We start from the raw sequence: 23907 nt of genomic DNA on the forward strand, positions 1-23907 counted from the left end.
TAAAAAATTTTATTGGGGAGAGGGAAAAGGACTTTATTGGGGAACAGTGTGTACTTCCAGGACTTTTTTCCAAGTAAAGTTGTTGTCCTTTCAGTCTTAGTTGTGGAGGGCACAGCTCAGCTCCAGGTCCAGTTGCCGTTGCTAGTTGCAGGGGGCATAGCCCACCATCCCTTGCGGGAGTTGAACCGGCAACCTTATGGTTGAGAAGACATACTCGAAACAACTGAGCCATCCGGGAGCTCAGCGCTCAGCTCAAGGTGCTGTGTTCCATCTTAGTTGCAGGGAGCACTGCCCACCATCCCTTGTGGGACTCGAGGAATCGATCTGGCAACCTTGTGGTTGGGAGCCTGCGCTCCAACCAACTGAGCTATCCGGGAGCTCAGTGGCAGCTCAGCTCAAGGTGCCATGTTCAATCTTAGTTGCAGGGGGCGAATCCCACCATCCCTTGTGGGAGTCGAGGAGTTGAACCGGCAACCTTGTGGTTGAGAGCCCACTGGCCCATGTGGGAATCGAACTGGCAGCCTTCGGAGTTAGGAGCACGGAGGAGCTCCAACAGCCGGAGCCACGGGGCCAACCCCAAAAGTGAAAACTTTTGCTCTGTGAAATACATAGGAAAGAGAATAAAAAGGCTACAGAACGGTAGGATATATTTGTAAATCACATAGCCAACAAAGAATCTGTATCAAGAATATGTAATGAACTCTCATAACTTGACACGAGGGAAATAAACTACCCAATTTAAAACTGGGCAAAAGACTTAGACACTTCACCAGAGAGAATATATGGATGACAAATAAGGATGATGTTCATTATTAGCCCTTGAGCAAACGTGAATTAAAAATACGGTGACATTCCTCTATACAACGATTAGATGGCTAAAATTAAAAACAAAAAATACGAACAATACCAAGTGCCAGCAAGGATGCAAAGCACCTAGAACTCTCTCATATATTGCAGGTAAGAACATAAGATGGTACAATCATTCTGTGACAGTTTCTCATTAAGTTAAATGTACATTTATCGTATGACCCAACATTACCACTCCTGGGTATTGATGTTGGAAATGAAAACTTATAATCACATAAAAACCTGTACATGAATGTATAAAGCAATTTTTTCAGGGTCTCAAAAACTAGAAACAACCCAAATGACCTCCAATGAGTGAATGGTTAAACAAACCATGGTATCCCTACAATGGAATATTACTCAGCAATCAAAAGGAATGAACTATTAACACACACAACGTGGACAGATCTTAAGAGAATTACAGTGAGTAATAAAAGTCAATCTCAAAAGGTTACATACATACTGTATGACATTATAAGACATTCATGAAATTCAAAATTTAAAGAGGTGAGAACAAATTAGCAGTTTCCAGGGACAGGAAGGTAAGGGGAGGGAGATAGCGGTGGTTATAAAAGGGTAACATGAGAGATACTTGTCGTGATGGCACAGTTCCTTATCTTAACTGTGGTGCTGCTGCTGCTGCTGCTTACAAAATTTACATGTGTGATAAAATTATACAGAACACACACACACACACACACACACACACACACACACACAGAAATAAGTGCATGTAAAACTGATGAAATTTAAATAAAGCCTGCGGACTTTGGTTGTGACACTATCTTACATTTATACAAAATGCTATCATTGGGAGAAACTAGGTAAAGGGTACACACGACCTCTATACTATTTTTGCAACTTCTTATAAATCCATTATTTCAAAACAAATGCCAAAATTTCACAGAACTGTATACCAAAATAGTCAACTGTGCTTCTCTACCAAAAGGTATACTCATACATTAGTATACCTTCTATAAAGCTAACTTGCAGAGCTTTATAAAAATATGTGTGTCTGGGCCACACCCCCATAATTCTAATTTGGTAAGTCTGGGATGGGACCTGGGCACCTGTGATTCTGTGATTTGTGCACTACAGGTGCAACTCTAGTAGATATCTAACACTGTAAAAGTGGGGATAATATACATACCTAACAGTGGTTAACAGTGGTTGTGCGATCATAGGTAATTATAATTACTTACCTTGCTATAATAAACGTGAATTTTTGTGCAATAAAAATAACAGAAGCTTAAGAAAGATTCACTTATCATTCCAGCTGGTAGAGATATTATCCATTTATTCCGTCTCTACACCCAATTTCAACTGAATTTGGTGAGTACATCTTCTCTGTTCTCATCTACGTCACTAATAAAACTGTTGATGAGAACAAAATCTGCTGACAGTCCACTAGAAATCTCCTTCTGGCTTGGTAATAATCAACACTCTTTGGGATCAGTTTTATTTATTTAAGATCTCCCCAGATTCTACTCTTATCTAATTTACTATTTTAATTATTTCCATAAGACGAGAGATATTTTCATGCTTTGCTGATGTTCAAATCTACATTTCCCTGGTCTGTCACTACAAAGACCTGAACCACTTCTCTGGTACTTAAAGCATATTAAACTACATTACTTTTTCTCCCCAATTGGACAGTAACACTCTGCTGGGCATAGACTATGCCTTACATTTCCATGCAAACTCCATTAGCAATCCATTCAATTCCATTCATTCAACAAATATGTACTGACACCCTACCATGTGCCAGCTACTATTCTGTGCTATCTTCCCTTAGTGTGAAGTGATAATTAAATATCCATAGCAGTGTTCCCTCAACATCCAACCCTGGCCAAACAGCTGCCATGTCTGGTGCTACAATGACCTTTCTGTTACCCATCCCGATGACCTTTCTGTTACCCATCCCACCCAAGCTTGAAAGATTTGGTCACTGACCTCTATCCAAATCACTATACTTTTATCAGATTTTAAGAATGATTAAACTAGCATACCATCATTACCTTTTCTAGAAATAATCTCTCCTTCCACTGGGTTCTCACAGTATCTTACTTACAACATTCTTATAGCACTTAGTGTATTCTGCTTTGTGTTGTACTTGTTTGTCTGCATGTCTTATCTTGCCCCCTAAATCATAAGCTCCCCGAGGACAGGAACCACGGCTTATTCAGCTCTGTAGACCCAGTAAATTGTTACCATGCTCGGCTCCTGGTGATGCTGAATGAATAATTGATAAAGAGAATAGCAGTAGTCGTCAGGTTTACCTGCACCTCCACCAACCAGTCCACAAGAATGGCCCTCATGTCACTGTTGATGTCAGTCTGACTGTTCATGTATTTTTTAAGTATGAACTTTTCCTGGTGACAATAAAAACGAAATGTTAATAAAAAACTCTTCTTATAGTTCCAAAATTGTAACTTAGCAAAAAAATATTTGCAACCAATAGCTCAGAAAAAAAAATGGTAACAACATAATTAACTTCTTCATGGTTCTAACTCATTACTTTCAGCTGGTACCTATCTGATAGGGGTATATCAAAGTATCCTTTTCCAGACAAGTTCCAGTTATCCTTGGGAAATGGACACACATGCTATTCAAGCAGGAACACACCTGTAACTGTAGATGGACACCAAAGAAATTCTGCCCCTTTTTTGCAATTCAACCTAAAGCACAATACCATGCTATACAGAGCAATGCTTCTCAAATTTAGTATGCATACGTACCACTTGGGGATCTTTCAAATTCAAGGTCTATTGGAGAAGGTTTGGGGTAGGGCCAGGTTTCCACATTTCTAACAAAATCCCAAGTGAAACCTATACTGCTGAGCTAAGGCCCACACTTCTGGTATAGCAAAGTTTTCTCTTACTATGTTTCCCCGAAAATAAGACCTAGGATGATTTTTCAGGATGACGTCCCATGAACATAAGCCCTAATGCGCCTTTTCGAGCAAAAATTAATATAAAAAAGGACTTATTTTGGGAGAAACACAGTACTTCCTCTAAGGTACATTAGAAAAAAAATGTGGGCTCTGGAGTCAGTTAATCAAACACTATGTCTCTAGCGAGAATACAAGATACTCATCCTCCCTCTGCTACATGGCCTACTAAAATTCTAGTTGGCAGATAATCTTGGTCCCATCTGCACTGTTGAAAAAGACAGAAAAAACGTGGGATCAATGAATATTCGTAGTAAAAGAGATGGGCAGATTTCAAAGAAGGAAGAAAATTTCACCAGGGTAGAGAGCTGAAACAAAGGGTGTGATTTTACATATGATGCCAGAAACTTGCACAGAGAAAAGATTTCTAAGAGCGACCACTCAGAAAGAGACTGCTTGACCATTTTTGAGTCTGAGACTGTCTCCTCAGCAATTAGAGGAGCAGGCTTACGGTCTTCGAGGTAATCAAACTTTAGTCCATATCCCAGCTCTACTACATACTAGTTGTGTGACTGAGCAGTTTCCCCATCTATTAAAAGGAGATAATACCTACCATCATGCAATTATTAGGAGAATTAAACAACATAGTTTAGTCTATAAATCCCTTAGCACAATCTCTAACGAACGGAGAGCTACTGGGAGATGTCAGTTGTTGTTCCCCTTTCAACTTGCGTTTGAAGGGTGAAGTGATAAGGAAATGAGAACTAGAAATCATTGGCCCGCCCAGCCACCTACATACCTCTCTCTGCTTCATGTAAGTGAAGATATCCTTGGCATACACTGAGTTGAAAAACTGATAATTGTGGTCCTTCTCAATATCCTCCAGTGGGGTTATCTGCTTGGAAATCACCAAAAAGACATATTACGAGGAACAACATGCCACAGAAGGGCTTAGCACATACACTTAAAAGATGATGCTTTTCTTCCCCCTCTCATCTTCTACTAAGGTTCCTCAAGGCTCATTCACATATCCTGGGCCATAACACAGCACCCATGGGCCCTGCAATCCTCGTCCTGCTGACTGATCGAGAAAGGCTTAGTCCTTCTTGTACATGCCTGTTCTGCCACAGGAACCAGGCACCATACTTACAGGTAAGCTCAAGACTCTCCAACAAAGACACTCGTATTTTACTATTTCGGCTTATGTCATCTGTCTTTTTAAGTTCCTTGTTATGCCCAATGCTTTGATCTGGCCTAATTCATCTTCTTACTAGCCTTTTCCTCCCTTCTACCCCCGTTACCCAGGTCGTTTTGCCTACAAGAGGGGTATTTCTCCTCCTGCTTGCCAAATCTCATCCCTTCATCCTTTCAATTTACAACTTAAAGACCATCTTCCTTAAGATCTGCCTCTGAACTTTATCCATCTTTGACTGAAGCCCACTGTAATGCAGACTGAAATTACCAAGAGAGGCAATTTCCTGAAAGAAGTAAACACTACTGCAAGGACACACACACACACACAGGGTGCCAAAAAATGTATACACATTTTAAGAAAGGAAAACTGTATTAAAATTGTAATGCTCAATATATACCGATAACAAAAGATGAATATCAGTCACATTTGACTTCTGCAACTACAAGAGGTGCTCCAATTTGTTACCTTCAACGTCTAGGCACTTCTGATTACGGCGAACTACTGCTTGAGCAACGTTGACCAAAGTGTCCACTTGTGTACATTTTTTGGCACCCCTGATGTATATACTGTGTATACAGTATACACCATATACACACACACACACACACTATGTATACAGTATTATATATATACATATATAACATAATAAAGTATTCTAGACCCTTGTGGGTATCCCTGGAATAAAAACTTTCTAATTGCTTGGATGAATCACTATGCCAATTAGGAAGACAAGAGATTCTACAAGGCCAACTTGATTTACTATAACTTCCTATACACAGCTTACAGGCTTAGGAAAAAAATGTCTTTGCTAGCAGCCACCTCCAGGACACCAAAGAAAACTTCACCCAATTTAAGAAGAAAGAGAGCATAATACCTCGTGCTGTGATCTCTTGTCCCAAGGTGAGAAGGGTTTATTGGAACTGGATTCACAAGCACTGGAATTGCTTGTGGTACTAAACTTGCTCATACTGGACATGGTGGAAGTACTGGACATGCCTGTTGTGGATTCAGTGGCCGTGCTGGACACGTGGGGGCTGGTCTTCACTTGGGGGATGAAGAGATCTTTAGGAACGGTGTCTTCCTTGTAGGTGGGATTCTCTTGCAAGGCCACTGGCTTCTCAAAGGACAACTCCTGCCCCGTGGTGGGATTCCCATTCAAGGGGTGTATCTCCTTGCAATGGCATGCCTCACTGATGGGAGGCTGCCCCTGAAAGGCTAATGGCTCCTTGAAGAGGGCCGCCTCCTCACTGCTGGGATTCTCCTGCAAGGTCAAGGGCTCCTTCAGGATGGCCTCCTCCTCAATTGTGGGCTTCTCCTGCAAGGCCAGCGGCTGTTTAAGAAGAGACTGCTCTTCATTGGTGATGTTCTCTTGGAAGACCAACTGCTTCCTCGAGAAGAATGCCTCCCCTTGAGCAGTGGGCTTCTTTAAAGATAATTGGCTCTCTGTGCTTGTTGTTGCCTCAGTGGGGAGTTTCTTCTTCAGAATAAGTGGTTTGTTAAAAAGGGATTTCTCTTCAGTGGTGCTTTTCTTCTGCAAAGCCAACAGCTTCTTCAAGGAGTCTTCTTTGGTATCAGACTTCTTCTGCACATTCAAACTCTTCCCGAAAAGGTAGAGTTTAAACGTGCAATGAAAATGGCTCCTGAGAGAGTAATTCGCCCTGAGTGGTAGGCTTTTCCTCCAGTGGTTCCTGAATATCTGATTCTTCCTCAGTGGTGGTCTTTTCATGCAAAGCTGATGGCTTCTCTGAGAGGGATACCTCCTGCAGAGTGCTGTGCTTCTCTTTCAACACAGATGAAACTGGAAGAGTAACCAAAAGGTGGAAACGATGCAACTGTACGTCAAGCGATGAATAAACAAAATATGGCACATCCATACAGTGGAGTATTATTTGGCAATAAAAAGGAATGAAGTACTCATGCATGCTACAACATGGATGAACCTTGGAAACATTATGCTGAGTGAGAAGCCAGACATGTAAGACCATTTATATGCAGTGTCTAGAATAGGCAAATCTATAGAGACAGAAAATAGATTACTGGTTGCCTATAGCTGGGAAGGATGGGGGAATTGAGATAATAGCTAAAAGTATAGGGTTTCTTTTTGGGTTGATAAAGTTAGTCTAAAATGTATTGTGGTGACAGCTGCATAACTGTGACTATACTAAAAGCCACTTAATTAAACACTTTACATGGGTAAATTGTGTGGTCTGTGAATTATATCTCAATTAAGCTGTTACAAAAAAACACACAACTCAGAATAATGTGTGATTATAGTCAGCTCTCAATAAATGTTAGCTATTCGTTCCAGTCTGTTATTACGGTCCATTCCACTGAACCCTGAATGAAGCCAAAAGTATTTACGGCATTTTGTGAGGCTTTCCCTGCTCAAGTCAGCATGACGAAAGAAATTCAAACGAAAATAATTCATGGAATTCACATAAAATGCATTCAAATCCCAGGAATTCCACTTCAGTAAGAAACAAAATAGGACTAAATGCTAATCTTCTGGTTTGATTTCTTTCTGCTGGGTAATTAGCAAAGTGTCCTGTGGACCTGGCATGTTAATTTTCTGGAGTTTGACTTTTTCCCCTCACCCTTTGGAATCCAAGCTTAGCCCTGCAATAGCTTTCTATGTATCCCACTGGAATGAGGAGAGGACATAGAGACGTCTCACTCCACTCTCTAACTCTTCTTCCAATAAAAGTTTTCCTAGACATAAATCCTTTGTCCAATCCTAGATGAGAATACTCATACCTACTAGAAGAACCTATGAACAGTTCCCTGTAAGCGCTGGAAAATATGTTTTGGCCTAGGGAGACAGGAATCGTTCTCCAGTAACAAAGGACAAAGCTCCCCTAAAGCTTCTAATGGATAAGCAGACAGGCAGGCTATCAACGACCTGCTAAGAATCCCCCAGAAAGTTAAGTTGCCCCCACATTCTCCAGCACAGATGGCTCAAACAGGGACTGAATTACTAAAAGATAGAAGAGATGAGCACACGATCTTTTGGCAGATTCCCCAACGACACTGTTGTGTCATCTTCCAGTATGCACACACACCACGGAAAAAGACAGAGAGAGAAGACACCTGTAACACTTTAACAACCACCGCAGGGCCCACCTCAGCAACCAGGGTTAATGCAGTAATCACCACTGGGGCTCAATGGTGACAAAAGGGTCAAAACGATGTCACACACTCTCCTTTACCATCTAAAACAAAGCCATCTGTGTGCCCTCCTACTCACTTTTTCGTATTCAGCTCATCGTTTTCAGCCAATCGAAGAGTAGGTGTGTTCCTGTTTATCTTCTTGGAAACATCTCTCACAGACTCCTTATTGGCTTCCTTCTTGAGCTGTGCAGGTTGACTTTGAGAAGCCTGCAAAGAAATAGGGGGGAGAGGGAAGCAAAGAAATGGAGAGAAGCACCAATTCCCCAATAGGTGGCTCTTACAGGAAAGTCCTGACCCACATGCCTGCCCTGGACACTTTGTTTGGGTGTTTCCAGGAATAATAACCAAAACATCTCACAACCGGTATAGAACTGGTGCGGACTAATCACAGTGGAGCCTAGCAGTACAATACAACTGGTAAATATTAGCTAAATAGCATTACTAAGTGATTCTAAGACACAGAGGATGTCGGTTTGATCTCCACGTCAGGCACACTGGCCGGAAAATTCCCCAAAAGACGTTTTGCTAACATCACGTTCCACTTTGACCCCGTAAGATGTTTGGGGCGGGGGAGGCAATATAACGGGCTTTGCTGCCTGGGTGTACCAAGATCACCTTTACACCCTTATTCCCACCCCACCCCATCTAGGAGGGGGGAGGGGCTGTCACTGTGTGAGGGATGTAAATGATAAATGTCTAGTACATTGTTTTGTGCACCTGAAACTCATTAAAAAAAAGAAAGAAAAGAAACCCCATATGGCAAGGGCTGAAAATCCACTACAGGAAAAAAATAAAAAAAGAAAAGAAAAATAAATAAACTACCACAAACAAACAAACAGAAAAACTACCTTTTCAGGGTAGACCTCTAATACAACACTACCTGTGATACATCTATCCCAGCGCATTGAGGGGATATTTATTTAACATGGGGCTCTGGGAAGCTCCACCACAAACTCTAATCATGACTAATTCTATTAAACAGTAGGAGAGCTCATGGGACTACAAATAATGTTAGTAAAAATAAATTTAAAAGTTATACCTTTAAAATGAAACAAATCGAACCTAATTATATTGCAAATAAATACCATGACCACACTAAAGAAAAAATAAAAACAGAAGAAAATACAAGATAAGAAACAACTAACCCAAGTAAACACAGTATTTATTAGACTATATACCCTCAACATATATACTCTCAATCAGGATGGGTTTATGGAGTGGCAGAAAATACTGTAAATAAATCTGGAACTATTTTTAGTAGGTTTATTACGATGGTACGGAAAAAGTAATTTTGAAACTCTTTTAGATGTATTACAGTATTGAGTAAATACATTGATATTCTTGGGAACCAGGATTCTCATTGTAAAAGGAACATACAAATATGGATCAGGGAATACAAGAGAGAGCCCGGTCTATTGGAATGAAGTCTGTATGACCTCATGTATATGTATGTGTGTGTGTGTATCTATCTATCTATCTATCTGAGTATATAGATATGTGCGCATATCTCTGTTTACATATATGTGTATGTATGTTTAACTACATGTATGTGTGTATACATGCACATATTTTCTACTTCTGTCTGCTGAAAAGGCATAAAAAGCACACACCCCTAGATAGTAGCACATCTAGCACTGAGATGTTGCTCTCTGATACCATTCCTGGGTTGAGATAAAATGCATCTGAAATGAATCTGGAACATCCTGTTGTGCAGGAAAGAAATTGCTCAAAAAAATTATAAGAGTCTGTCACAAAGGCAGTATGTCACAATTATGAGACTATGTCACAGAAGTTAGATTGAAGTGGACCCTACTGGCCAAATCTGGGACAGTTTGAGCACCAAACTAATTAAGTACAATAATGAACAATAAACCACTGAACAAATAGCAATTCATAAATCCATGCCAATAATAAATACACAGAAAAGAAGGGAAGGCTCGTGTTTGTGGTAGAATGCCGAGGTCAAATTAGTAAATAGGGAGCTAGTGCTACAGTTGGAAAAATCATCATAAAGGCTGGCTTAGGCAAAAGTCATCAATGGATGCTAAACCTAGGTGACATTTTGATGCAGAGGTTATTGCAGGCTCTTAAGAGCATGTCCCACAGACTGCTTATCAGTTGTTAGAGAAAAAAACAAACAAAAAACAGTCATTGTACACTGGAGAAACCAAATAACATCTTAACTAAGTGATCAAAATTAAACTCAGCAATGAGGGACAGATGGACATTGTATGTCTCCAGATGTGATACAGTAAGAAGGATGGAACACCATCTACACAGTGTTCCAGCCAACAATATAGAACATCAATCTAATCACATGGAAACATCAGACAAACACAAAATGAGGAACGTTCTATTTTTCAAGGGGGGGTGCTAGGTGGGGACTGTATTCTTCAAAAAGGATAATGTCATAAAACAAGAAAAGAAAAACAAAGAAAGGCTATGGAAACGTTCCAGATTAAAAGAAGGTACAGACATGACAAGTAAACGACCCTAGACTGAATCCTTTACTGGAGGGGAAATATCCTTTTAACATTGACAATATAAAGTCAACTGAAAAAAAACTGGATGACGGATTACATAAAAATACTGTTATCAGTGTAATTTCATAAAGTTCATAATTTGCACTGTGGATATACAAGACACTATACTGAAGTACTTAGGGGTAAAAGGACATTATTTATGTAAGCAAATGGGAGACAATGTTAATAGGTGACTAGGTAAAGAGTGTGTGTTCCTTGTGCAATTTTTATTTTTTTGCGACTGTCTGTAAATTTGAAACTATTTCCAAATGAAATGTAAAAAAGTGATGCCTTTGTATCATCAGATCATAATAAGCAAACTACAGTCCAACAGGGAATTCTTTCTAAGGCCCTCAAGTCATCTACCTCTCCTCTCCAAAGAGCTTGGCAGTTTTTTTTAATTTTGTTTATTTACTTACTTACTTACTTACTTACTTACTTACTTATTTTTGGGGGGAAGGGGAACAGGACTTTATTGGGGAACTGTGTGTACTTCCAGAACTTTTTTCCAAGTCAAGTTGTTTTCCTTTCAATTTTAGTTGTTCAGCTTCAAGTTGTTGTCCTTTCAATCTTAGTTGTGGAGGGCACAGCTCAGCTGCAGGTCCAGTTGCCGTTGCTAGTTGCAGGGGCTCAGCCCACCATCCTTTGCGGGAGTCAAACAGGCAACCTTGCGGTTGAGAGGACGCGCTCCAACCAACTGAGCCATCCGGGAGCTCAGTGGCAGCTCAGTTCAAGGTGCCGTGTTCAATCTTAGTTGCAGGGGGCGGAGCCCACCATCCCTCTTGGGACTCGAGGAATCGAACTGGCAACCTTGTGGTTGAGAGCCCACTGGCCTATGTGGGAAGCCAACCGGCAGCCTTCAGAGTTAGGAGCACGGAGGAGCTCCAACCGCCTGAGCCACCGGGCCGGCCCAGTTTTTATTTTAACTTCACCTAAAGTTTTACAAACTCCCTACATGTGCAACTGAGATTCAGAATTGGAAAAGAATTGCATTCTTAGCAGGAGAGAGGTGGAGACACTCGCCTGCAGGGTAACACTCTGCATGTGCCATCTGTGAAGGTTCAAGGCCCTAACATATTCAGATCTAGGCTCCAGGGGGCCTTTACCTGTACTTCCCCATAACTCTTTCATCAAGAAATAGGAAACTAGAGATGAAAATCCTACTGACACAAAATCATCCAGGTAAACATGGATATGGAACCTAATGGATGAAGACCACCTCTCACATACCCACAGTCTGTCCCATGCTGGAATAAGGAGAGGAAAAGAAAAACACTCATAACAGATTAACTAATTAGAATAGAGCAACTGTTTTGGCAGGCCAGGACCTCACTGTGGTGAATGTCAAGGAGAAGACAGATATGGGAACATGGAGACCGAATAATCCTGATAGGAAGAACAAAACCATCAGACAGGGAGTCCCCAAAAATTCATAGAGAAAAGAGTCCTAAACCCTCAAATAGATGAGCTCAGATGTCTGCAAATGCCCAACCCTAGGAATGGTTTAGGTACATTGTAATGCTGGAACGTTCTCTAGAAAGCACCAAAGACCAATCACGGTGACCAAAGTGAATCTTCAGAACTTGAATGCAAAATGAAAATGAGATTCTGTAAAGCTAAACAGAGGCAACGCTACTGCACAGGGATGCCTTGCTAACCCCACCCCCACCCTGGATGTGACCTAGCAGATGCTGACTTCAGTTAGAGAGTCAGGAGGGTCCTGGATATCTGCACGTACTTCCTAATCGTTTATCTGTGTTTGTTCTCCATAAATGGCCCCATAAACTTCAGGAAAAAGGACTGAGACATAACAAGAAAGTTTCTCCCATGCTATGAGATCTTGCTTTGCAGTGTCACCATACTCCCATCAGAGGCTCTGTGGGCCAAGGGAAGCCACACCAAGATGGATTGCATAGGGTCCTGATTTCTGTGGCTACCTCATTTTAGCCAAGTTTCTAGATTCATGGACAAATAACTCAGGAAACGAGTTACAAGTCTATGTGGGAAGAGTATCTTGCAACCATTCTATACTAAATCTGAAATTCTGCAGAAAGGTGTAACCTAATCATATATGTTGTAATCTCCATGGAGAAGAGACGGTGTTAGCACAAGGCTGGTCACATAGCATCGAAAGATCAGAGATCCAAAGGGGAAAACTTTGCCAATGCTTATTCAATCCTGCCCGAGGGGGTGAAATATTATCTGGTAGATACAAGTATTCTGGTAGCCACAGAAGGACGCTCTATTCTGGAGGACAGGAAGAGCTCCCCAGGGTTCTCTAGATCCTGGATGAAACAGACTTCAACACCAACATCAGGCAAGTTTTCATTTGTAAAGTGGAGATAATTGAAGTATCTACCTCATAGGCTTATATGAGGAACAAGTTGATACAGGAAAAAGTGCTTAGACTAGTGCCTAGCAGATGGTAGGCACTCAGTAGGTATCAGTTATTATTTATAAGACTAAAGATTATCTTTGGCCTAATTCTGTATTCAATTAGTAACATCCTAATTATCCATTCTGGTTTTTGCTGGTACCTTAATAATACCAGAAGGGAGGTAACATGGAAGTGAACTCCAGAATTCCAGTCAAAATTGCTTTCTAGATCGCCATAGTTAAAAACCAGATCTTGGAACTGTGGGGCTCAATGGTTCTGAACGTCGGGGGGCATTTTTTATTGTAACTATGATGAGGATGCTAGTGGAACTTAATGCCTGGGGGCCAGGGATGCTGGCTGCAGTCAGTCCCACACAACAGAAAAAGGTGTCCTGCCCAAAATGCCCACAGTGCGTGAATTGATCAACCCTTCCCTAGACTGCAATGAGTCAATCCATCAAAGTACTGACCTCTAAGAGCTAGGCAGCCAGCTGACCCACCTCCGGACTGTATCTAAATGCAAGGTCCCATAGTTCTCATATTTATCTGCAATTTCATATCTGATCAGCAGTTTGTCTGAGGCTTTGAGAGAGCTCCACCAATTAATCCAGATGGTATCTGGCAGCAGAAGAGCCCCTGCGGTTTCTGAAGTTGGGTCACCGGTTCCAAATAAAATCAGCTCTCACCATCCAGAGAGGGTCAGAGTCTGGTAAACTGCAAAGGTCCCTCAAGGAAGAGGCTGTCTAAAACTTACGCAGCACCACAGAGAGGACTGGACTGGCATACTCACATTGGTGACATCTTCCAGAGCCGATCTCTTTTTGAGTGGTCCCTGAGGTGAAGACGGAGACATCTTTGCTCGGTAGTTCTCTCCTCTCTAAAAAAGTAACAGAGGGAAATGAGTATATCCAATTGTGAACAGTCTTTTCAGGGACTTTGGGTCATCTTTGGGGCTCAGGGGGAAACTCTAGAATCTCCAAGCAACGCAGATGCATATAATAAACCCCAATAAACTACAGCAAAAGGAAATGTTGGCACTCACTGCCGCTTCGAGTCCCTGAAGGAGGTACCACTGATGATGGGGACAAGGTTGTCGGGAGACAGGATGACCTCTCATGGAGCTCAGCGTGAGCGACATAGCTCGGTGAAGTGACCTTTCCCTCTTACTTCTCTCATACGTACGGTTATCCTATCCAAGAGGAAGAACCACCACCGGTACCCTGCCATTCCCAGTCATGCCTTTAATATGGATGGTCTCAGGCAAATCAGTTCAATAATTTAACAAACATTTAAGTGTTTCTTATGTTAAGCAGTTAATGTAAGACATTCCCAATGAGGACAATAAGACATATACCTAGATACTGGGCCTGGATCAGCTCTTTACTAGCCGTTCACCTTAGAAAAGTCACTTAATATCTCGCCTCAATTTCTTTATCAGTAAAATTGGAACGATAACCTACCTCATTTGAGGATGAAATAAGAGAATACATGTAAAAAAAAAAAGTCTGTATAAACTACAAATGGACAGAAATCATATTTTAAAAGTATGTAGTAAGAGGGAGCATTTGAGATCTGGCTTCCTGGCATGTCATCTGTTTGGCTCAAATAAACTCAAATTTTTTAAAAAAAGTATATAGTCCAATATAATTTTAAATGTTACAGGGAAAATTTTGTATTTTAAGAAAGGAGTTTGATAATCCATAAGACTCCCTACTTGTTACTGTATACAAACGAGGGAAGATAGGAGGGAGGCGAGGTAAATATTTTGGAGCAAAGGGGAGCTTTGTTTCTGGGTATTATTTATCTGTACATGCTTTTCCCCACTCTCAAATGAGTAAGACCATCTACGGAGATAAAGTTAGGGTAAATCACACTGTAGGGCTCCCCTACACCTTAACGGTTTTTGTTTGGTGAACGTTTCCTAAGTATCAGGTACCCTTTATGAAATGAAAATAAACCCTGCCCTAGCTAAATCAGAGAGTTCTTATAATGTGAAACAGACGCACTGAGGTCAGACCATTTATGTGCTCTGTCCTCCATCTACACCGTGAACGGTTCGTACATGACACAGTAAGTGATCAGAAATTTAGAGAATTGGATTCATAATACAACAGACCAATCCAGCCCAGTAGAGTAATCCTGAAAGAGCTGAGATGAATTACTTGTTTTCTACTTGATTAAGCTAAGAAATAAGTAAACTATGAGTCTCTTGTGTAGTTCATAATAAATAATCCTAGTAGAATTAACAAAAATACAATGTTATTTTCTCACAAATTCGCTAAGAAATAAACTGTCGATCTGCTATCTAATTCCTCCTTAATATGACCAATAGAAATAATCAGCGCCAAATAAAATTTACAGTGGAAACTGAATGCAATAAAATTCACATTTATAAAATGTGCCCCAAGAAAGCTGGATTTTGAAAAATAACTACCGAGCATACCAAAAAACTTACAATGGCAGAATTCTAATCAGAAAATTTGATATGGACAAAAATCTGATCAATGTATCAAATCTTTCTTGCCAATTTATATAGAAAAAAACAACAACATTCGGCCCCTCCATGAAAACCGTTTTAGTAAAACAAAAAAAAAAATGATTAGAAACATTTGTACTGAGAGGAAACTAATCAAGGAAATTAAATTGGCCTCATGATGTTTGTTCCAGAAAATACTTTCTTAATGGTAATCCACTAGTGTTAGCAAAATTCTGATTAAAATATGTATGATGATGAACAAACATACATCTCAGGAATCAGAATGACTCTGTCAAACTATTCCCGAGGTCCAAACAGCAGAGTCAAAACGGACCCATTCTTCAAATTAAATAGCTGTAAAAAGCATAACACATTTGTTGACCTAATCTTCACACTTTCCCCAGGATGTATCAAGCAGCCTCCTGGCAAAGTGCTTTGAGCCTGAGAGAAAGTAAGAGTATAAATGTCACCGTTAATGTGATCATTAACAAGAGCGTTGTTTGCTTTTGCAGACTGTGGAGGGCGGCCTTCATTTCAGCCACGCATTTATGAGAAAGAAGAGTTCACCCTTTCTCCCCCAAGTTCTAATTTGCTGGTCTCCACTACAAGAGCTCCCACTCCTTCCCTCCTCCTCAAATTAAACCACCCATATTCTGAAAGATTTAAGGGTGAGGGTAGGGGCTGAGCCAACACAGGAAGAAGCTACCCGAGATGCTGCTGTTGGGAGAGACAGCTTGCTCTAACCTTTTCAGACTGGCCATGATCACTGGGTACAACTTTGCTGGACCGAGATTTCTTTGTCTCACGTTTGGAGCTTCGGGGTGGTAGTGGCAGCGGCATCGCTTACAGATTCAGCAGTGTCTATCCAAGGCAGAGCTGCAATCAGAAAGGGACTCTTTAAAACACCCTTCACCAGAAACATCACAGAATTCTCTGGAAACTCATGAAAAAAAAAAACCGAAAAAAAACAACAAAAAAAACCCAGTATCTCTATAGCACCCCTAGGAGAAAACAGAAATTGAGTTAGGCAGGCCTGGGTTCAAATCTTGGTTCTACCACAATTAACCTTGGGCAAGGGACTGAAACTCCTTGGGTTTCAGCTTTCTCTTCTATAAAACGGAGAAGAGTATAGCTACCTCTGGAGGGTTCTGTTCAAATTAAAGGAGATACTGTATGTAAAAAGCCCAGCACAGCACCTGCCATCTTCTGTGGGCACTGGAACTATGGCCTAGCCCTTACTTTGGGCCTAGGAACATTGGGGGCAACTTACAGGAGAGTTTTACACGGAAAACAATCAATAACATGACAGATAATACAGGATGGAAGCTGGTAGGATTAATGTTCTTTAAAAGGCATGGGGTCCTGGCCACAGCGATTATAACAATGCTACAGAGAAGACACAAGAATGCATTGCACACACACATGGGCACAATAGGTCAGAGAGTATGCAAAGGCTGCATTCAATCAGAAGAAACTGTAATCCAGTTCTAGACACCTGGTAGGGAAAATAATCAAAAGATGAGATAACAGCAGAAGGAACTAACTTACTGAAAATCACAAGTCATTACGACCCTTGGGAGAATCCTACCTTCTTCAGTGCAGGACCCCATTCTATGTTTCTTAAGGTTCCTTTAGTCTGTGAGTCCTCAATAGGTAGGATACACTTATGTGTCTTACAAGCAAACACGTTATCAGGAGGAATCATTTTTTTTGCATACACTAGAGACCCTTCCCACTCAGCTACAACTGCCCTTCCAACCCCACCCACATTCAATCTCCAAGTTCAACCGCATTCCACTAAGAGAGCCCCTAAAGGCAATGCAAGAAACGTACCAGTACACACCAGATACTTCAGACAGTGGAGATACAAACACAAATAAACCATGGATCTTATCCTAGAAGTATTCACATGCACAGCTCTAACTCTAACATCAAAATGTGACAAATGACTTAACAAAGTACCATAGAAACACAATGGAAAGTCAGTAACCTTGTGGGGGTGGGGAGGAGGGGCGGAGCAAAGCTCCACAGAGGCGTTTATATTCATTCCATCTGGACTTAAATGACAAAGCCGTTCCCATAGACTGAGGGGCTTTCCAGGCAAGGACAGCCTAAGCCCAGGCAGAGGCTTGAATATGCAGAGCACAGCAGGTTCAGGGACGTCCAGGTTGTCCGGAGTGCGGCGTATAAAGAATTTATCACTCTCACGGTGGAGTTAGAAAGGGGCTAAAAGCTAGGTTGCGGCTAAGCGGCTGTTAAGAAAGAAAAGCAGAGAAGACTACAGCTTGAGAAGGTTTAAGACAGGAGAAAGGCTGATTTGGGTTTTGCTTGGGATGGAGAAGTATTAAACATTTTGTCGGTGACTAAAAGTCAGTACAAGTATGTGCCTTCATATTTACTACCTGCCGATCCTCACAACAAAAATGTTTCCAACTGACTTACTACACAGGACACACTACTAAGCAGCACTGATCACACAACTCTTTCCAGGGCTCTTTCTCAAATGCCATGAAGTCTCTCCCATCACACTCAAAAACACTCCACAAGAGCCCATGGTCTAAAGTGAAAGGCCATGGTGTGGTAGTGTGAGGAGGTAGAATGAGCACAGGCTTTTTTTACAGAAGCATCTGGGCGTCTGAATCAGCCAAATTAGCATCTTTGAGCCCCAGGCTCCTCTTTTGCCAAAGAGCTATGCCACCTCTCACTTGCACAGGCATCCTGTGGCTCAAATGTAAATTTGCATGCCAAAGACCAAGCATGGCAGGCATGCTGAATAAATGGTGGGTCTTACTCACCTTCCCTTCCCCCAAATCCAAACCCGTTTTCAAATCATCCTTCAAAATTCTGCCAAGCAGCAATGAAGCCACGTTGGGTGCACCCGCCCTTAACTGCACTGTATGAAAACCACTTATTCCACTGTTATTCTTCACACCTCAAACAATTTTTTAGTGGATGACCAAAGACTCGTGTTCTAAAAACTTTATCTTTCAAAGGGAAATTAAAAATCGGACTGGAGCAAAAAGGCTAAAAAACTTTCAGCTGAAGATGTCACAGGTTAATTAAACCTCAGAGAAAATGAGGTTATTCACACTGTGGACAAATAAAAGGGGGTTCTATGGAAAGTAACCTCACAGGATGATCTGATCATAAATTACTAACTGGATAGGTCATGGTGGGTAGTCAAATCCCAAGCTTGTAACTTCTTTAGTGAAAGGTTTTAAGCCAGCCCTGTCCATCGCTCTTGTGCATTTAGGTTAACACACCTTTGAAGTGCCAGAATAACCCTCAAGAGCATATAACACTTGTTAACTATCCCGTAGTCCAATCCCCTCCTTGCTTTCTCCAATCTTCCTTATGTCCCCCTCCTTAATTTCAAAGGCATAAAAGAAGCTGCAAAACTGTTCTTCTCTGGAGCATTTGAAATCTTGCTCCCCGCATATGTTTGGCTCAAAGAAACTCTTATAAAAATTCTCCACAGGTTTGGACGTTTCTTACGTCGACCACATGATGGTCATATACCACCTTCACTATCCTGAACAATAATCACTTGCTTTGGGGGACACACATACACTGACTTAAGTAACTAATTTCCCTGCCACTTGGAGGGGGAGGGGATTGACACCACCAAACCAAAAACAAGCTTTCATAAAAAGACACTCTCTGCAGAACACTCTCGACTTCTACCACTTACAAAACGCCACGCCTTACTTAAACAAGAAAATTAGAATCCTTTCCATTTTCCAGACTTTCCACCCACCCCCCACGCGCACTAAGGGTTGAACACCCACCCCATTGGACGTCCCAGTGCAGTGCTGAAACCCACACAGGGGAAAGCGGGCTCTTTTAGAAGCCCAACTGTTCAGACTCCAAAACTGTAGATCAAGACAATCTACAGGAAACAGTCGCAACTAAATGGTATATACAAAGGCAGGTTACAGACAGCAAGACATTGGGGAGAGAAAACAGCATGGTGTCAATGAAAGCAGCACTGGGCTGGCAAGGATACCTAGGGTTTAGTCCGACCCTGCCCCTAGCTGGCTTGGTGACACTGGGACAATCCCTTTTTTCTTTCTATGCTTCCTTTCCCCACCTAATAAAATGAGGCAAGGGGACCGGAGCCCCGGCTGTTCAAACTGTGGTAAATGAACCGGCAACAAAACATCACGTGGGAGCTTTTGGCAATTTAAAGTCTCGGGCCCAGGTAGTAGGCCTTATCAAATAGGAACATGCAAATTAACAATATCCCCGGGTGAGACGTATGCACGTTAAAGTTTAAGAAGCAGTATTCTAGGGTCCCTTCAACCTCTGACCGTCTAGGATTCCAATCACATAGCAGAGAGCAGTGGGCTAGCCGGAGCTGAAGGGATTGGAGGCGGGGATAGAAGAGAAAAAGGATAACAAGGGAGAAAAGACTCGTTTTCATGCTCCTTCGTATCCTTCAATCTGTAGTCCAAAAGACATCCCTCAGCGTTCTCTGACTTAAATACGTCTTGTGGAGGAAATCGATCCTGCACTTTCACTTGTATAAAGGCGTTTTGTAAATGGACTCTGACTCGGGCATGTGTACGGGACGCTCCATCTAACAGCCTGCGGGACCCAGCCTCATCTACTTTGCCGTCTCACCCTCTAACACACACTCCGTGCCCCACGGCTTACAGGGCTCTCTCCACAGACTTCTCACGGACAGAAGAACAAAACAAAGGTTTCCTCACAGGAACGCCGGCGAAACCGGCCAGGAGAAGACAGCGTGTAACAAGGGGCTGGAGTGACGCCCAAGGACCGACCCGCGTGCGACAGAGCCAGACGTTCGAGCGGGCAGTACAAGCCCCAAGGCGCCTACCTCACACCGAGATTAAGGGCGGAACAGGAAAGACCATGGACACACTCCTAGACCAGGAGAAGCCCCTGGAAATGAATGAAGCTCCGTGTCGTAGCGACCCGTGCTGCTCTCAACCTGGCCTGCGCTCCCTCCAATCGGCCCGCAGCGAATTTTGAAAATTACAGCTCCAGACGAAGCGCGGCGGTGATTGGCCAGCAGGGGCCAATCAGCGTGCAAGGGGGGCGGGGCTGGGCTTTTTAACCGAACTCGGTGGCTAACAGACTTTGCATCGGGGCGTGGTTTCCATTGGCTGGACTAGGCAGGTTTAAGAAGGGAAAGTACTGGGTCTCTTTAAAGAGGCATTTTCATTTAAATAACTGCTGGAGGAAGGGAGGAGAGCGGCGGTATAAAGTAGGCTCAACCTACTTAAAACATTAATATTAATAACGCTTTGTAGAATCAAACGTTAACTTCTGCTGGCTTCACAAATGGCCTTGCGATGGGGAGCAGAGCAGAAATTACTGCCCCCTATTTTATGGGTGAGTACCCAAGTGCAGAGAGCTAATAATAGTAGCTATTATTAATTCAGCACTAGCTCTGTACTCGTTATTATAATTTTTTAGTATTTTGAACCCTGTCCAAAAAGATAGATACTTTTATTATTGCCATTTTACAGATAAAATTGTAGTGTGTGAACTGCCCAGTATCACAAAACTGCATTGTGGCACAGCAGGTACTACAACCCAGATATTCTTCTCATGTACTTCATTCATACATTAATTTATTCATTCAACAAATATCTGTTGAGCACCTGCTTTGTTCCAGGAACTAGAAAATATACGTAATTGACAAGAGACTAAAAAATACGTAGCCCTGTGCTGTCCTCTGAGGAGGCAAAGAGAAAATGGAGATTCCAGGAATAAAATCTAGGACTTCCCGCATATAGGGCAGATACTCTACCACTACAATATATCTCTACCTTTATTATTAGCCCATTCTCCTTTTAGTATCTCATAGCTTCTATGTTAAAAGTAAAATATTCACATAACCCCAGGCCCTCTTCTCTTTTTAAACTCCCTAGGTTATCTCATCCAGATTCATAAATTCAACATATTCACAACCCTCACCAAACCTGATCCTTCCTCCAATGCCTCCCCGTTTTAGGAACTGGTACCACATCAAGCCTGTTAATCAAGCCAGAAACCTGGTATCATCCTTGATTCAAACTCTTTTTCATCACCTTACTCTCCCATGTCCAATCCTTCAGCAAGTTCTGTGGATTCTACCTCAAAAATGTAGCGTATATCCATCCACGTCTCTCCATCTCCACTGCCACCATAATCTCTCATTTGAACTACTTTCAAGAGGCTCCAAGCTGCTCTTCCCTTTCCAATCTTGCCCTTCTCTAATACAGATACGACATGACAACAAAATCAATCTTTTCTAAAAAGAAAAATCATATCCTGTCCCTCTCCTGCTTTAGTGGTTTCCCACAGAATTTAAGATAAAATCCAAACTCCTTAATCTGGTCTAAAAGTCCCACCTATCTCATCAACCTCATCTCATGCCTCTCTTTCTCATTTATTCCATTGCAACCACAGTGGTCTTCTTTCAAAGCTTTGAGTATACCAAAATCCCTCTCCTCAGGATCTTTGCACATGCTGTTTTCGCTGTCTGGAATATTCTTACCTCCACTCGTTAAACTACTTGTTTTTTCTCATGCTTCAAGTCTCAGCTTAAACGTCCCCTCTTCAGAGAGGCCTTTTCTGGCCATGTTAACTAAGGTAAAATTCTCCCCCCTCCCTTATACTCTATCTCAGCCCCTTACATTTATTTTAGAGTAGTTGTTGCTAATGGTAATTTTTTCACCCATATCCTCACTCAAGAATGCAAGGTCTATAGCTACAAGGACCATATCTCTTGTGCTCTATCTATCTCCAGTGATTAGCATTAATAATAGTTCACATTTATCAATTGCTTACTGTATGTTTTACGCTGTTCTGACACTCACAACAAGACAATGAGGTGTTGATAGCCCCATTTTTCAGAAGAGGAACTTGAAATACAGAGAAGTTCAGTAAATTGCCCAAGATCACACAGCTACTAAATTATTGGACTGGGATTTAAACCCAAGCGGTCTGATTACAGAGACCAAACACATAAGCATTACCCGATACGAGCCTACTTGACAGATGACTGAAAAATGTCTGTTAACTAAGCAAATGAGTATCTTCCTTTAAAGATCGTAACTGTGGATAAGTGTCCCACCGAGATGCACTATAAAGGAAATACAGTATTAACACAAGTCACTATATGTCTTCTTTAGTCAAGAGGAAAAAAGGTCCATCTACCAAAACAATGGCAACACAAAAATCACAAAACGAGCAATTACATTTTTCCTGGTATGGTGATCATTTCACAATGTATACAAATATTGAATAATTATGTTGTACACTTGAAACCAATACAATGTTGTATGTCAGCCATACCTCAATTTTTAAACAGTGATTGAGTAAAAGTTGTGATTTTTCCAAATCCTTTTTTCCCCCTAGATAGATGTGTTTTATTTTATTTTATTTTTGTATTAGATTAAGGAAATAATTTGCCTCTCTTTTTTAAAATTTTTTTTATTGGGGAACATTGGGAAACAGTGTGTTTCTCCAGGGCCCATCAGCTCCAAGTCGTTGTCCTTGAATCTAGTTGTGGAGGGCACAGCTCAGCTCCAAGTCCAGTGGCAGTTTTCAATCTTACTTGGCAGGGGGCGCAGCCCACCATCCCATGTGGGAATTGAACCGGCAACCCTGTTGTTCACAGCTCACGCTCTAACCAACGGAACCATCCAACTGCCCCCAACAATTCTGTATTTGTTTTCTCAACCTTCACACCTCCAATTAACTTAACCTTTCCTTTGGGTAGACTCAGAGAGAAAACTGAGAAAAGAGGAGACAGCCCTTTGACTCTAACATTTTCGTGTATTTCCCTCCTCCCAGGCATACAACTTTCTCATAAACTCTCCTATTTCCTCCTTTCTACATCCCTGTGTTAAAACCTGATAGAAAGGATCTGCTATTAGCTACCTCACTTTTACATGAAAATGTACTCCAGATGGATCCAAGAGTTAATTGTGAAAACGAAACCATGGAAATACTAGACAAAATGTAAAAGAATATTTTTATAATCTTGCAGAAGGAAAAATTTGACCTAAACGGAACAAAAAGATCTAGAGACAACAAAAGGATCAATAAATTTTAGTGGCTAAAATTTTTAAATTTTTGTTTGGAAAAACAAAAAACAAAAACAAGGTTAAGAAACCTAACAACAAACTGGGAAAAAAATTGGCAACACAAACGACAAGAAAAAGATGAACCTCCCAATAAAAAAATAAATTAAAAAAAAACTGGCAAAAAAATGAATAACAAGAGAAGAAATACAAATGGTCAATAAACATGAAAATATGATCAATTTCACTAAAAATAAATGCAGATTAAAACAGCAATGGATTATTTTTGTTTGTTTAGGTCATTGGCAAAGGTTTAATAAGATTAATAATAACTTCTGCTGATAAGGGGGTGTGTAAACAAGCACTTTTATTCACTGTTGGTGGAAATAAAAACT

At 41.3% G+C, this 23907-nt stretch overlaps 1 protein-coding gene across 4 annotated transcripts in view; it reads right to left on the reverse strand.

Moving 5' to 3' along the window:
- The window catches only part of LOC148754595 (uncharacterized), a 29223-nt gene continuing 5316 nt past the window's right edge, over window positions 1-23907 (reverse strand). For 2 of the 4 annotated variants that reach the window (XM_088794833.1, XM_088794835.1), the window contains exons 2-8: window positions 16218-16349; window positions 13788-13874; window positions 8176-8306; window positions 5806-6729; window positions 4536-4634; window positions 3126-3218; window positions 1-597 (exon numbers count right to left, since the gene is read on the reverse strand). In XM_088794833.1, the coding sequence (XP_088650959.1) occupies window positions 391-597; window positions 3126-3218; window positions 4536-4634; window positions 5806-6657 (1251 nt within the window). In that variant the 5' untranslated portion in view covers window positions 6658-6729; window positions 8176-8306; window positions 13788-13874; window positions 16218-16349 and the 3' untranslated portion in view covers window positions 1-390. Of the gene's footprint in view, window positions 598-3125; window positions 3219-4535; window positions 4635-5805; window positions 6730-8175; window positions 8307-13787; window positions 13875-16217; window positions 16350-20313; window positions 20453-23907 lie in introns of those variants that run through there. The other 2 variants (XM_088794834.1, XM_088794836.1) reach the window with 2 other exon arrangements.

The sequence above is a fragment of the Rhinolophus sinicus genome, chromosome 18, assembly GCF_057876585.1.
Source record: "Rhinolophus sinicus isolate RSI-liver-muscle chromosome 18, RSI-T2T, whole genome shotgun sequence".
Lineage (NCBI taxonomy): Eukaryota > Metazoa > Chordata > Mammalia > Chiroptera > Rhinolophidae > Rhinolophus > Rhinolophus sinicus.